Below are 13,148 nucleotides of genomic sequence, written 5' to 3' on the forward strand. Positions count from 1 at the left end.
TCCAAATGCCTGAGTTTGAAGAAAAGTCATGATCCATTTGCATAGGCAATTTTTCTCTCTTCCAAAAGCTCAAAGGATGCTTGAGCAGTCTCTGACTGTGGTAAATGGTGGTTTAATGAAGTACCCTAGCTAGGGGATGGCATTTCCTCTCTGCTCCCTTTCCAGCCTCACACACGTTGGCCCAGAGGCAGCACAGGAGAGTCAGAGAGGAATAAGGAGGAATGGCTCTGTGCAATGCCTGCTTGTCAGGCTACCAGATTCCTCAGCATTTTTAGGTTGCTGTGGGCCAGCATGCAAGGAGGAACTGAAGGTTCTGCTATTGAACACCCCTTTCCCTCTGGAGCAGAATTTAGCTGCCAATCAAACTTGGAACTTGGAGGTTTCACTGGTGAGAAATTCAGTTCTGGAAAAGGAAACTCACAGGTGAATGTAAAGAGGAGCAGCAGCCAGGCTCCAAAACAGCTCCTCTAACACCTTGTACATGGAGGGGGTGTGCACATACACACAAACACACAGCCTTGCAATTCCAGCACTGCCCTGGGGAACTCTGTATTTCCATGAAACAATTCCATACTTTTTTTAAAATAAAAAACACAGCATTTAATGATTAAAATAACACAACAGAATGAACAAATATTTTATTGGCATGTTCATCGTTGTAAACAGCATCTGGCATGAAAAAGTTTACCAAAATCTTTTGTTATAAATTAGGTGTTTTTTTCCAAAAACTATGGAGAATTGTTCTCTATTGATCTTTATGGACCAAAGCAAAGAATTGCTGTTCCTAGGCTTTGCAATGAAATCATGTTGACTGCATCAGTCTTTGCACCACAGCCTGAACTACCGAGTTCATACATTGAGGTGTTAAGAGGTTGCCCCAATATTTGACTACATGTAGCTATGGAATCAACTCTGGGAAAAACAAACTGACTTTCAGCAGGTGGAGAAGATGCAAACTTGTAATAGTCTTAAAAACAAAATGTACAAAAAGTAGCGGAACAGAACAAAAACTTCATTAACAGGGGGAAGTACAACCCTAAAGTACCCAGCATTGTCAAACATAAAATGAATACAAATTTAAATAGGCAACTACACTTCCAAATGTACACAACGCATGTTGATATGTGTAAAGAAATAGCATGGTAAATAGCTGAACTGCAGTTCTGGTAAATGGACAGGGCAGATTTTATTTACACATCGAACGCAATACACTAGAGCTGCTCGTCAGTAACCTATTAAAAACCACTTTACCTTACAACAGCATTTCCCAAACAACAACAGCTGCCTGCCAGCAGCCTCCTGCAGCACCTCAGACCCCATTTTCTGGAAGATTCTCTAACCCCTGCCACGTGCAGCACTCCCCCACGGCCCTTCCCGCTGCTCTCCTTACCACTGGTAAGGTTTGCTCCAGACTCTCTGATGAGGTAATGCGTGTATCAGTGAAACAAACAGAAAAAAGATTCTTTCATGGCCTTTGCGCAGCTTTTATTATTAAGCTCTGAGTATCCTGTTGGAGGCTAGTTTCACTAGCTACTATGTGCACACTGTCCTCAATTTCCAGCGTTCCCCTCCCACCCACGTTGAGCTCTAATCTGCGTTTGCACATCCCTTTTATCTTTACAGTACGTGTGACTCTAGTGCACGACATGATTGCAGTCCGGCGGTGCCCGCGGCCGGCGCCGCCCGCCCCTCTGCTGCCATTCACACCTAATGAATGTCCTGCCGCAATGGCGCTACGCTCCGAGCCAACCTTTGCATTGGAAACAAAAAAAATTCCCCAGGGAAAATGCTAGAGCAAGTATCAGTCTTGAGTCAAATCTTTATTTGGTGCTCCATCCAGATAAATTTTTAGTGCTTTTTCTTTACGGGGAGAGTAGGTTACCCGGTGTCCAGTTTTCTGGAGTCTGCTGCTTTCTTTTTTCATCAGTTCATTTCTTTGCTCATCTGTTAATTCCATTAATTCTTCAGTTTTATCCCTAAAATGCAAACACAGGTTCAAGTTCAGATCAATACAGTAAACACAAGTAGACTTCTGCTTTTTTTTTTTTCTTTGTGGTTTAGTAAAAACCACAACTAAGCATAATACTTCTCAGGGACTGCTTTACTCTGCAGGAACAGGCAATGTGTCTAAACCTGCTTTTCCAGCAGAAACATTCAGTGTGCTGCCTGACTACAGACCAGAGCAAGAAACAAGCCCATAGTCCTCCATCCCTCTCATTCCTCTTCTTTATAGACAGGCAGCTCTGCTCTGTTTTGGTCTCAGTGCTAACAGCTGCAAGCAGTGCCAGCCAGTCCTTACCAGATGTTCTCCCAAGTAATTTTCATCAGGACCAGCTCATCATTAACCAGCTGTTTTGCCCCAGCTCATGTGCCATTATGCAAAATGCCACAGCAATGTGCCCATGAGGTTGCCCCACCTACCAAGTAGAGGAGAAATGACAATACTCAAGCTCTCAGTCCTCATCAACTCCTGCCCTGATCAACATTTTTCAACTCAACTGAATTTTTAGCATAACAGGCTTTTTAGAAAAAAATCCATACTAATATCTCAAAGGAATAAGCTCAGACAATAAAATCCTTGCTCTCCAAAACCTTCAGCAAGACTCTCACTAACTCCACGTGGAATATGGTTCTATTTTAAGAAATTAAATCCCGATCCACACTCAAGCATAGCAACTACCTTTAATTTCAGTGGTTTAGGAGGGAGGATTGAGTAAAAAGGTGCAGTGCTCATTTTTTAAAGTTAATTAATATTCAGGCTTTTAAATATTTCAGCTGAATGTTTTAAACCTTTTCTTTAAGGTAACAAAGAGTATTTTATGTTTCTGTCCATTACATCACCACACAAATGTTAACCACACCTTTTTTTTTTTTTTTTTTTGTGTGGTTTATTATACTGTAATGAAATACACACCTATAAAATATTACTGCACCATCATCACAAATGTACAGGGGCCAGACATTCAGTGTAGATACTTTCGGATTCCAGTCCAAGTCTTGATGAATCTCTAGTATGGAAATGTCACATGGAAAAGTTCCTCTACCCTGAAAAAAAGCAATTATTCAGTGATTACAATAAAACTCATCACACATCTGTGCCATTAAAAGGTAAAAATACACAAAATCTTGCTCACCTTTGCAAATTCAATGTTTTCTAAGGGTATTCCACTTATTTCACTTAGCTGTGAAGAGAAATGGTGGATTTAATACTGTTCCAACGCAATATTACACAGTGTCTACACAAAGTCAATAGCTGACAAATCCAGAAGTCCAATTATCTGCAAGTCCTCCAGTGTACAAAATCACAGTGACAAGTACACATTGTTAACATTTCTGAAGTTACCAGTGTGTGCCACAAGTGATGCTTGCTGTGACAGCATTTCATCACACTTCTCTTAATACTGAAGGGGAGACAAAAAAGTTCATAGAAACAATCCATGAATAACATTCAAGTTCCAAGACACAAGTGCCTCATGTTAAATCCTGTGTGACATGGAAGGTGTTATCCAGCCAACCTGGGAGCAGGCACAGCTGCAAAAAAATACACATGACTAAAACCCATCTCCACTTCCTAGCACAACTTCAACAAGTAAAATTGTCCCTGCACATCAGGGAATTCTTAAGGCAAGAAAACAAGGGCAGTCAACTCTTTCTTCAGATACAAGTGAGAAGGAATTCTTGACTGCGTGCAAGAACCTGCAGTCATAACTTCCTTTCTACCTCAGGAATGCAAGAAAGCAGCCCAGAGCTTAACTGTGTCAAACACAAGCCCAGCCTGTGAACTAACACCCTTAATTTATCAATTCTCAGGGTCACTGACACCAGCACTTTTACTGGTCTCAACATCCAAGGTGGCCTCCTAACAACTGGGTATTGCCACATAGGAATAAACATTTCTCCATGAGTGGAACCCTGTGATACTCTGGATTAACAGAACAGTCTCAACAGGAGACACTCCTACTCCAGATTTCTGCTGGGATCCCCCAGGCCTGCTTACCTGTTAGAGCATCCTGGCCTCACTAAAACCAAACCACACCACAGCCACCCTTCTCTCCAACCTAAACATACTTCAACCTACTTGATACAGCAACAGCTCTCAAATTCAAACAGGCGCAGGCTGAAAGATTTTGTACTTTGGAATAACAAAACATTAGCCTGAGAAAACACCAGGAAGCAATAACTTAGCTTTTCTTTCATTTGTGTTTTTGAGGACAAGGGACACAGGTACTATTAAGCTGCATAAACTTCAAGATGTGACTTTTTCCATGTATATTCACCTGAATATTTTCAGACCAGACCATTATGTGAAACTAAGAAGTAAAGTTGATAATTCATGTGGTTTGGTAATGGGATGGGATAGGCAATCAGTTCCTCGGGAGAAATAATAACCATGCAACAGGATTTTTGGAGCTATGACATCTTTGTGCTTCCCACCAGAGAACATCAAAAAGGCTCTTGGTCATCACAAGAAACTTGCATCATGTTGCACATTTTACCTTCTCTTTTAATTCTTCCACACTGCTGCTTTCTAGTACTACCTCCTGGAAAGAATCTAATTTCATCTCTGACGGCCTCCATCGCCTCGATAAAACAGCAAGTTGTGACATGGATTTCATCTTTTCTACTCCTAGCAAAGAAAGAGAAATGTTTGTATTAACATCACAAAATACCCAATTTTAAATTAGGGTTTGTCTCCTCAAAGATACTCTAATATGGAAGGCTGCCCTACAGATACATGGACAAATGAAGTAACCCAGTGTGCTGCAAGCAGTTCCCTTACAAAAAAGGAGAAGAGGAAAGGACTAAGATTAGGTCAAGTTTTCTGTTATCAGCCCCTTTAAAGGCATTTTTCATGGGCAGGACCTCCTTGAAGGCACAGGGCAGTTTTCTTTAAGGCCCAGCTCAGTCATCCACAGCAGATCTATCCACCCAACCCAAAGAGAGGCTGACTCCAGACTGTGGATTGGCACAATTCTGTTAAAACTGAAAATACCAGAATTGAACACAGCTGCCAAAATACTCGACTAAGAGCTAAGTGAGACTTCTTAAACCAGGAATGCTTGGGAAGAAAATTGCTGAGTGAATGGAATTCACATTCTTCATCTACACATTAACTGCAGTATTTGTTAATCTACAGGCCAGAGAGCATGGCTTACTTTTCTTACCCTTAAATTATGCTTTTGCATTCAGGATCAAAATTTTAAGTGTATATGCAAAGGAATACTTAAGAAATGGCATAATTTAAATGATATTTAAGCAAAATTTCAGAAGCATTCTGTGCTCTGACATTTAATTCCAAAATTGTTTGATGAACAAAGGTTTCTGTTCCAAATTCCTTCATGACAGAAGTGTTATCTCAATCCTGTCTGAAAACTACTAAATGACTGAAATTATACAGTGTCTTATGTATCTGCACCTATTCATTACCAATACAAATTCAAAAATAAACAATTACCATCAAGTATTTCTAAGAAGACCTCCCAGTTGCTGGAAATATTGATATCTTCTTCATAGATATGATAATCCAGAAACACAGTGCCTGGATTCTTCCAGGTTTTCTTTCGTAGGCGAAACCTATGAATACACCACAAAAAACTCCAGTGAGTTTCTACTGCACATGAACACTTAGCACTGGCAGAGATCAAAACTGAGTGTTTTCTGACAAAACTGAAACACTCCAACTCATTGAATCAAGGCTTGGTGCAGTTTAATGTTCAGAAACAGTGCTGACAGCAGGGTATCACTGGTGGCTCAGTGCTGAGCCATTCATAAGCACAAGGGAAACGACTCTGTATTCCACTTGTTCAGTGTAGGAAATATGTAGGGAATTTAAGGGAAGAAAACAGTTTCCTAATTAGGAATTACCCAATTATGGCAGAGGGCAAACAGCCCAGACCAGTGCTGTATACACACACATGATGATGTGCACAAGCAGTTTGATGTGGTGATCTGTGCTGGGCTTGCATGTAGAGAGCAGGGGGCTTTTTCAAGAATTGATTTACTTAATGCTTCCCTTCCTGAAGGAAATCACCATTAGAAAGATCTGAAGCTGCAGACATGTTGCACACAGGCAATTCTATGGAAATATTATCCCAAACAGAATTTATTCTGTATGAGATGGAAGCCAAGAATTGCTGAATTAGTGTTTGTATTGACAAACTGACTCGAAGACCACAGCAATTTATTTTTCTTTCTCCACAAGAGGAAGGAAATCCCCAAACACATATTCTAAAATGATATTTAATCAGGTTTACCTGTCAATTGTCAGGTCTAGGCCACATTGTTCTCTAAGCTGAGGAAGCAGCTCCTCTTTGGACTGTCGGACAGTCATTCCTTTAGCAAAAACTGCATCTAGAAGAAACTTGCATGGCTGTGAACAAAAACAGAAAGAGATTAAAGAGAATTCTTTTGAACATAAAACTCTGTTTTTGCTCTGATTGTGCTTTGTGACCAGTCCCATCCACCTGGCAATATCAGTAGAAGATTTCTCATTAACAAGTGGGCAGTGACTTCATTAAGATGGGGTGTACTAATTAGTGTAGCACAGCCCTTTGGCAGGGCACTCCAAGCCTCTGCCTGCCTGTACTGTGCTGCTACTGCTACCATTGCATTCACATTGCACACAATGGCAAAGGAGCTTTCCAATTAAATAAGCCATACCAAAAAGATTCCACTGTCTTGGCTTTCATGGATCACACACAACTCCATGACTCAATGAAAGTTGCTTTTACATTTATCTTATTCCCTGCTTTAGCAGTTCAGCTTAGACTCATCCATATTCTGCAGTTTTGTCCAAAAAATAAAATTAAAGTGCACACAAAGTCAACTTCTAAAGACTGCAATCTATCCAGTGTACAGTCTATATACCCAGTTCTGTATTTTTCATGTCCCAAAAGATGTAACAAGCTTATGAGCTGCTTTACTGCAAAAGAAGCACTTCTGTTTCAGTCTTGCCTTCTGCAGAGGGGCCCATTACCCAGATAACCCCCCTGACAAGCACAATCTGCAGCACATGAATGGGATCAATTAGATCAGTTCAGCATCACTGAAAACCACAGCCACGAGCACACACAGCTTCTTCTTTGGAGAGAATGCTACGTGACTATCATGCATTTAAGGGAAACAAAGAAACAATTCACTTGTCCTCCATTTACACTACAGAAATAAAGACACTTGAGAGACAGTGTAAATCACATTCCAGTTGCTTACTTGGAACAGAAATCTCAAACTCCTTTTCTAAATCCAGGAAAACTTGCAGGGAAATGTGAAGATAGAGTTTCATTTTTTGCCCAAGATTCCAAAGCAAAACCTTGGCCAAGGCACATATTGATATTTTCATGAATCAGCCTTGAAACATTCAATGCCTTACCTCAGGCTCATTTACCAAGAGTTGATAGACTTTAACTCTGTATTCACCCTTCTTAAGGGCTCTTCCAAGTCTAATAGTTATCTAGAAGGCAAAAGGAATATGTTAGATCTGATGTCAAAATCAGAATTGTGTTTTTTAACATGCTACCAAGACCCACATAATTATTTCACCTGTTGTAAATGAACTTTATCTATATTGTATCAATACACTTTCAATGACTCAAAAAAACTTCTAAACAACCTTATTGTCATCAGAAAATGATGAAAGGGTCTCATTCAGCCGAACACTCTCAAACTCTTGATTGCTGGCATAGACTCTAAAGACTTTGAAGTGAGAAGATGGAACTCCAACAAAAGGCTCCAAGTGTTGCTTGAAGGCAGACAGTGTAATTCTTTTATCAACATGCACCATCAGCCCTAAGCAAAAACAAAGATAAAAATGGTATGAAACACTTTGCTACCAAAAAAAACCCACTCTCATATTTCCACATATTCAGAGTTAGCTCTAGCAGCAAAACAGTACTGAAAAGCCTGAATTATGGTTAATGCTACATGCACATTTTATCTAAGGATGTTATTGCAACCTTTAAGAACTTTATTTTAAGTGTTTGTGGCAGGTATTTCTGGGGGACTCCATACTGCCTGGCTTGCATTCAGTGATGCAGCACAGCAGAGCAGTACCTTGTCTGTTCAGAAAGAAGACAAACACAATTCCATGGAGCAATTGCAGATAATCCTCCTACAGCTTTCCCTGCCTCAAGGGAGAAGGGATTGTCTTGGTGTTGGGACTGGCCAGGCACAGGCCACCCAACCCCTTGTTTTCCTTCCTGGCTTTCAGCACTGAAAAGGTTAATTCTGTGCTCTGGAAGGCCACTGGGTATCAAGACATATCCAGATTATGGGACTTTTTCATGGAATAATGCTGTAATTAAGGAAAAACTATAGTAACATGAAATTCTGGAAAGTAAAGGGAATAGTTCATCTTTAGAAAGTATGTTTTTTAATACATGCAATTTGTACTACACTACAAACTGTGTGGTGATTATAGAACTCCATGACACTCTAGAATAAACTGTTCAGAATACTGAAGTAAACAAATAAATCATTTGAATTATACTAAAAAGAAATAAAAGCTCTCCCCTCAGGATAATAGTTTACACAGTGTACTATGGACACATCAAAATTACAGCCAACAAAGAATTCCTGAATCCAACTAGACCTACCAAAATAAAACATGAAAAATGAAAGCAGTTCACAGTCAGCTCCAAACAAAGACCATTCCCAGCCAAAGGAGTAATGTTACCAAAGCTTTAGTAGATGCAAACCAATTTCTCTGTGAGAAATTCTTTATCTATTACTATCACAATCAGAGTTTCTGGATTGACACAAAAGCCTTTGCCTTTCAAAATATTTATCTTACATCCTGCTATTCTTAAATTATTCTGTTAGTTATAAAGCACATGCAGGCACGGAGCATTAATGAAATTATTTATTTTTATCACAGTTGTATACCCCTGAGGCTCTTATACTGAACTCAGTTGGACACTTCCATGCCAGTCTTATGCCTCACTGTACCCACTGTATTTCAGTTACTGAATTAAATTGTCACTATCAAGTGTATTTCAATTTCCTTTACAGTCAAATGACTAGGGCTTTTTAGCTTTGTTAGTCTCAATGGTAACAGAAATATGCTGCTTCAAGCACATCAAGTAAGTGCCTTCTGAAACAGGTGAATCATCAGCAGCAGATGCAACTATGATCCTTTCACTGGAAGACAACTCAGCTTGCTCTCCAGGGAACACTATCAATACACGTAAGTAGATGTTCATTTTCTTGGAAACAAAAGAGCAAGACACTTCTCAAATATGTAATCACTTATTACAAGATCAAAATTAGGCAAAATTTTTGCTGAACATCGCATCCTGTCTGTGCTTTCACTAGGTTTAATTTCACATTATAATCAAGTTTTTCAATACTGCCATTAGACTTTTTAAACACAGCATGTGAATTAAGCAGGAAACCCCACAGAATTATTTTAAGGCACTTAAAAAAGAATACATACATTTCTGCCCTTCTCCTGAACCCTCCTCTGCAGCGTAGGGCTCTGATTTAAAGTACACATACTGTGCTTCTCCTCTGCTCTTGCCACTTTCATCGTATTCACTGTCCGTTCCAGAGTCCTCCTCTGCCGTGTCCCAGGTTTCCTTCTTGCCCTGGTTGGCCTTTGAGCGCCGGCTGCTGGTGATGCTGTGAGAATCCAGCCCGTTGGCCAGGGGCAGGGGGGCATTGTCCACGTTGCACAGAGTGTCACTGCTGTGGCTGGAGCTGAGGATGTCGCTGTCCACGGAACTTGTGCTCCTGTCGTTATTGACGTCCGAGTCCGAGCGCTCCTCCGACTGCAGGTTCTCCGGGTCGGAAACCTGAATCTGGTTCTCAAGTTCCCTGTTTTCTGCTGATGCTGAAGAGTCTATTTCATTTAAAGGTGACTCAATGTTTTCAAAATCACTGGCTTCTGTGCTTTTGCTGCTGTCTCCATTATCTCCCTCCTGCTGCTGCTGTTGCTGCAGGGACAAGCTTTTCAGTTTTTCAGTGCTTTCTTCCAAAATTGCCTCTACAGATTTCATATTGCCTACAGGTCCTTTTACTCTTTCACAAGGTTCCTCCAAGTTTCCTGCAGCCCCACCAGACTTCTGATAAAGCGCCCTCCTGAGCTGAGAGCCAGGAGCTTGCTCTGGCAAGGAGACGTACAGCCGGATGGTGTTGGCGTGGCGATCCAAAAGCTTCCACAGCTGAGAGTCTGTGTACACCACATGGCGGTCCAGGGACTCTGAGCTTTCCACAAACACCTGAACAGGAGAGAAGTGCCCCATCATGTAGTGTTATTTTACATAAATGCACCAACAGCAGACACAGGATTGAACATGCATTAGAAATAACGCCATCGAGAAACACCACCTCTTATCAAAGTGTTAAAATCAGAATAATGATTTCACTTGCCTTGTTTTCATAATCATCTTAAGACTGGAGTGAACTGGAAGCAGACTGACCAGCTCCAGAACACATTGAGAAGGGGATTCATAAATACTGCATGTGCACCCTTCACCTGTGCACAGCACTGTTTGGAGAGCAGTGAGCCCCAACACTGCAGCAGACTCTCTTTATTTTCTAGTGCCATAAGGGGGATTTAAATGTATACATGTGCAAGCAATAGTGCAAATCAAGTGTCTCTCTTCCCTTTGTCAAAGGGCTCCAAAGGCCTCTAAATAACTGAATAACAACTCAGTGCCATTGTTTTGCTCAGCTGTGAGCCATCAAAGTTTTCCCTACTCTTTCTTCATCAAGAAGATTTAACATTGAACTTCAACTTCAGAGACAGAGGATGTGCAGAAATTACTAAAAGATGTGCTACTTCTACTGTAGTAGAAGTACAGGGCAGTGTATGCATTTAAAATGTTAGTTATTTGAGTAAGCTACTCTTTTTCTGAATGCATTACACAATTATTATTGGAAACATTAGAAGTCCTTTTTGAAAAAATAATATAGATTGTCCACAGGGAGTCTTCATAGTGAGAACTACTGAATTTAAGATGGAAACCCACCAAAAACTTGCTTTTAATTTTGATATTGTTTTTTTAATAGGTTTAATACTGACAGCAGGTGGATTCTCTCCTGTGTACACTTGGTTTAACATAGCCCAGAGTATTGATGAGCACCAGTGCACTGGGCACAGAAACCCCACACGCTACAGAGCAAAACACGTGTCACTTACCCAGTATCAACTCCATACCCCCTCCATGCCTTTTACAGCACAACAGGTGAACACACACAAGGAATGAAGGATTTTAACCCCAGAGCATGTACCTTGTTGCTCCTAAAGAAGCCTTCAGCTTTCAGAGTTTTGCTGGACACGTTCAGCAGGCGCAGGTCATTGTAGCAGCGCTCCAGCACCACCCGCATGGTCTCAGCAGGCAGCTGTGTGGCCTGGAACAGGACAGGGACATTACACACACCTCCAAAACTGAAAAAAGTGCTTCCTTTCTGGGATTCTTCACAGGGAAAGCAGCAGGTTTGTTTATCAACTTGGAAATTGCAAAAGAGAACACAAGGGAGCCTCCCAAACCTGTTCAGTCCCATTGCCTTTCCTCCACCCTTTAATATGTAGCAAGTACCAGTTTTTCCAAAAGGTCAGAGGCATAAAATGGGCTGGCTTTGCAGAGAACTGGAAAATCATTTATGACAATGGTCTTATCTTTGATGTATGAACCAATTGAAAATTAAAAATATTCTTGAACAACAGGTTCTGCACAGTGTTAATTCTTACACGGAACTCACATTGCTGGAATTACATTTTATAACAAATATTATCAACTTACATCAACCACTAAATTATTTTACACAGGAATGGGCAAATGCAATCTCCATCTTCCAATGCAATGGAAGCAGTAGTTTTCCTTGGTTTAAAGCCATGTAAAAATCAATTTGCATCTCAGTAATAAGTGGCTGCTGGGATGAAAAGGAGAGCTTGTATAATGAATGTGGACAGCTTTGGATGTTAGGTGTCAAATACTGAAACTGGGAGGGAAGTTACACTTTGGTTCAGTTGTATGGTAACAGCTCACTAGTTCTGTCACCAGCTGGACTCTCAGTGAGGTTGTTAAAGATGGATGGAAGCAAGAAGCAGCCTGCTTCAGCAGGAGTGAGCAGGTGGACAAACTCAACTGTGGCATCTAAGTGAACCCTACTGGACAGGACTCACAGCATGATCTGCAAAAGATGCAGGCTCTCATTTTAGATATGTAAATTATGACACATTTCATAGTCACAACGAATGAAAACTCGTAAATACAAGTCCTTAAGGACTGTAAAATACCTTTGAAATTAGCTGTTTAAATTCTGAAACTGTTTGATTCAAATAAGCTCGCACACTGATTGGAGGAGCAACAGATTCAGTCTTCAGGTCAACTACATGAACCTTTACCATGACCTCTGCAGAGAGGAGAAAAAAGCAAACAAAGTCACATATATACACAAAGAAAATTCAACAGGCAAAGAAAACACATGTATGCTTGTCTGATGCAATAATTAAGGGGTTGCATTAAACACAAACAGTAAGAACTTGAAAAGCAGTCCAACTTCACAATTACATTTTCTGATCAAATTTAATGCAAAAAAAGGAAAAAAACCTTCCGGTTTGGCAAATTTTAGTATACCTTCAACTAGAAGCAAGTCAGCAGCACAGCACATGAGGTAGTTCTGAATATTGACTGTAAAATTCAGACTGTAAAATTCTTTCAGCACCTCATACTGAAGCTGTTTTACAGCTCTGTGCTTGTGCCATCACACAACATAGGCAAGGACAAACTAAAAGCATGTATGTGACTACAGATCTTACCCCCAGGTTTATAGCACTGGAAAACCTGGTCAGGCCTCCTTGTTTCCAGCAGCAAGTCGAACATGTAGGTTGACTTGACCCCTCCAAGTAACAAGCCCATGGGGGTCTCCTCCTCCCCCTCGTACGAGCGCTCCAGGTAGTCATGGAACTCATCGTACTTGACAAGGCGGCAGCAGTCCAAGGGAACAGCCTCCTCCAAATCCATCAACTAAACAGGCACACACAGAGCCCCAGATGTTAGTGACACCCTCAGCTGGGAGCTTAGCTCTAACCTGCAAGTTAGAAATACCTCACACGTGCACACCCAGGAACCCCCTGAACTCACAACGGCCAATTCGGCTTTAGAAAACACAGCACAGATATTTTATACGGGTGAGCAAGAATTGAT

At 40.9% G+C, this 13,148-nt stretch overlaps 1 protein-coding gene across 9 annotated transcripts in view; it reads right to left on the reverse strand.

Annotated features, from left to right (window-relative positions):
* Positions 1 to 622: 622 nt before the first annotated feature.
* USP47 (ubiquitin specific peptidase 47) overlaps positions 623 to 13,148 on the reverse strand; it is a 50,113-nt gene continuing 37,587 nt past the window's right edge. For all 9 annotated transcript variants that reach the window (XM_079310117.1, XM_079310119.1, XM_079310116.1 and 6 more), the window contains 12 exons: positions 12,761 to 12,968; positions 12,239 to 12,354; positions 11,230 to 11,349; positions 9,431 to 10,214; positions 7,610 to 7,785; positions 7,370 to 7,450; positions 6,255 to 6,370; positions 5,456 to 5,574; positions 4,497 to 4,627; positions 3,135 to 3,182; positions 2,915 to 3,045; positions 623 to 1,976 (listed from right to left, as the gene is read on the reverse strand). In XM_079310117.1, the coding sequence (XP_079166243.1) occupies positions 1,802 to 1,976; positions 2,915 to 3,045; positions 3,135 to 3,182; positions 4,497 to 4,627; positions 5,456 to 5,574; positions 6,255 to 6,370; positions 7,370 to 7,450; positions 7,610 to 7,785; positions 9,431 to 10,214; positions 11,230 to 11,349; positions 12,239 to 12,354; positions 12,761 to 12,968 (2,205 nt within the window). In that variant the 3' untranslated portion in view covers positions 623 to 1,801. The remainder of the gene's footprint in view (positions 1,977 to 2,914; positions 3,046 to 3,134; positions 3,183 to 4,496; positions 4,628 to 5,455; positions 5,575 to 6,254; positions 6,371 to 7,369; positions 7,451 to 7,609; positions 7,786 to 9,430; positions 10,215 to 11,229; positions 11,350 to 12,238; positions 12,355 to 12,760; positions 12,969 to 13,148) is intronic.

Source organism: Erithacus rubecula (assembly GCF_903797595.1).
Source record: "Erithacus rubecula genome assembly, chromosome: 6".
NCBI lineage: Eukaryota > Metazoa > Chordata > Aves > Passeriformes > Muscicapidae > Erithacus > Erithacus rubecula.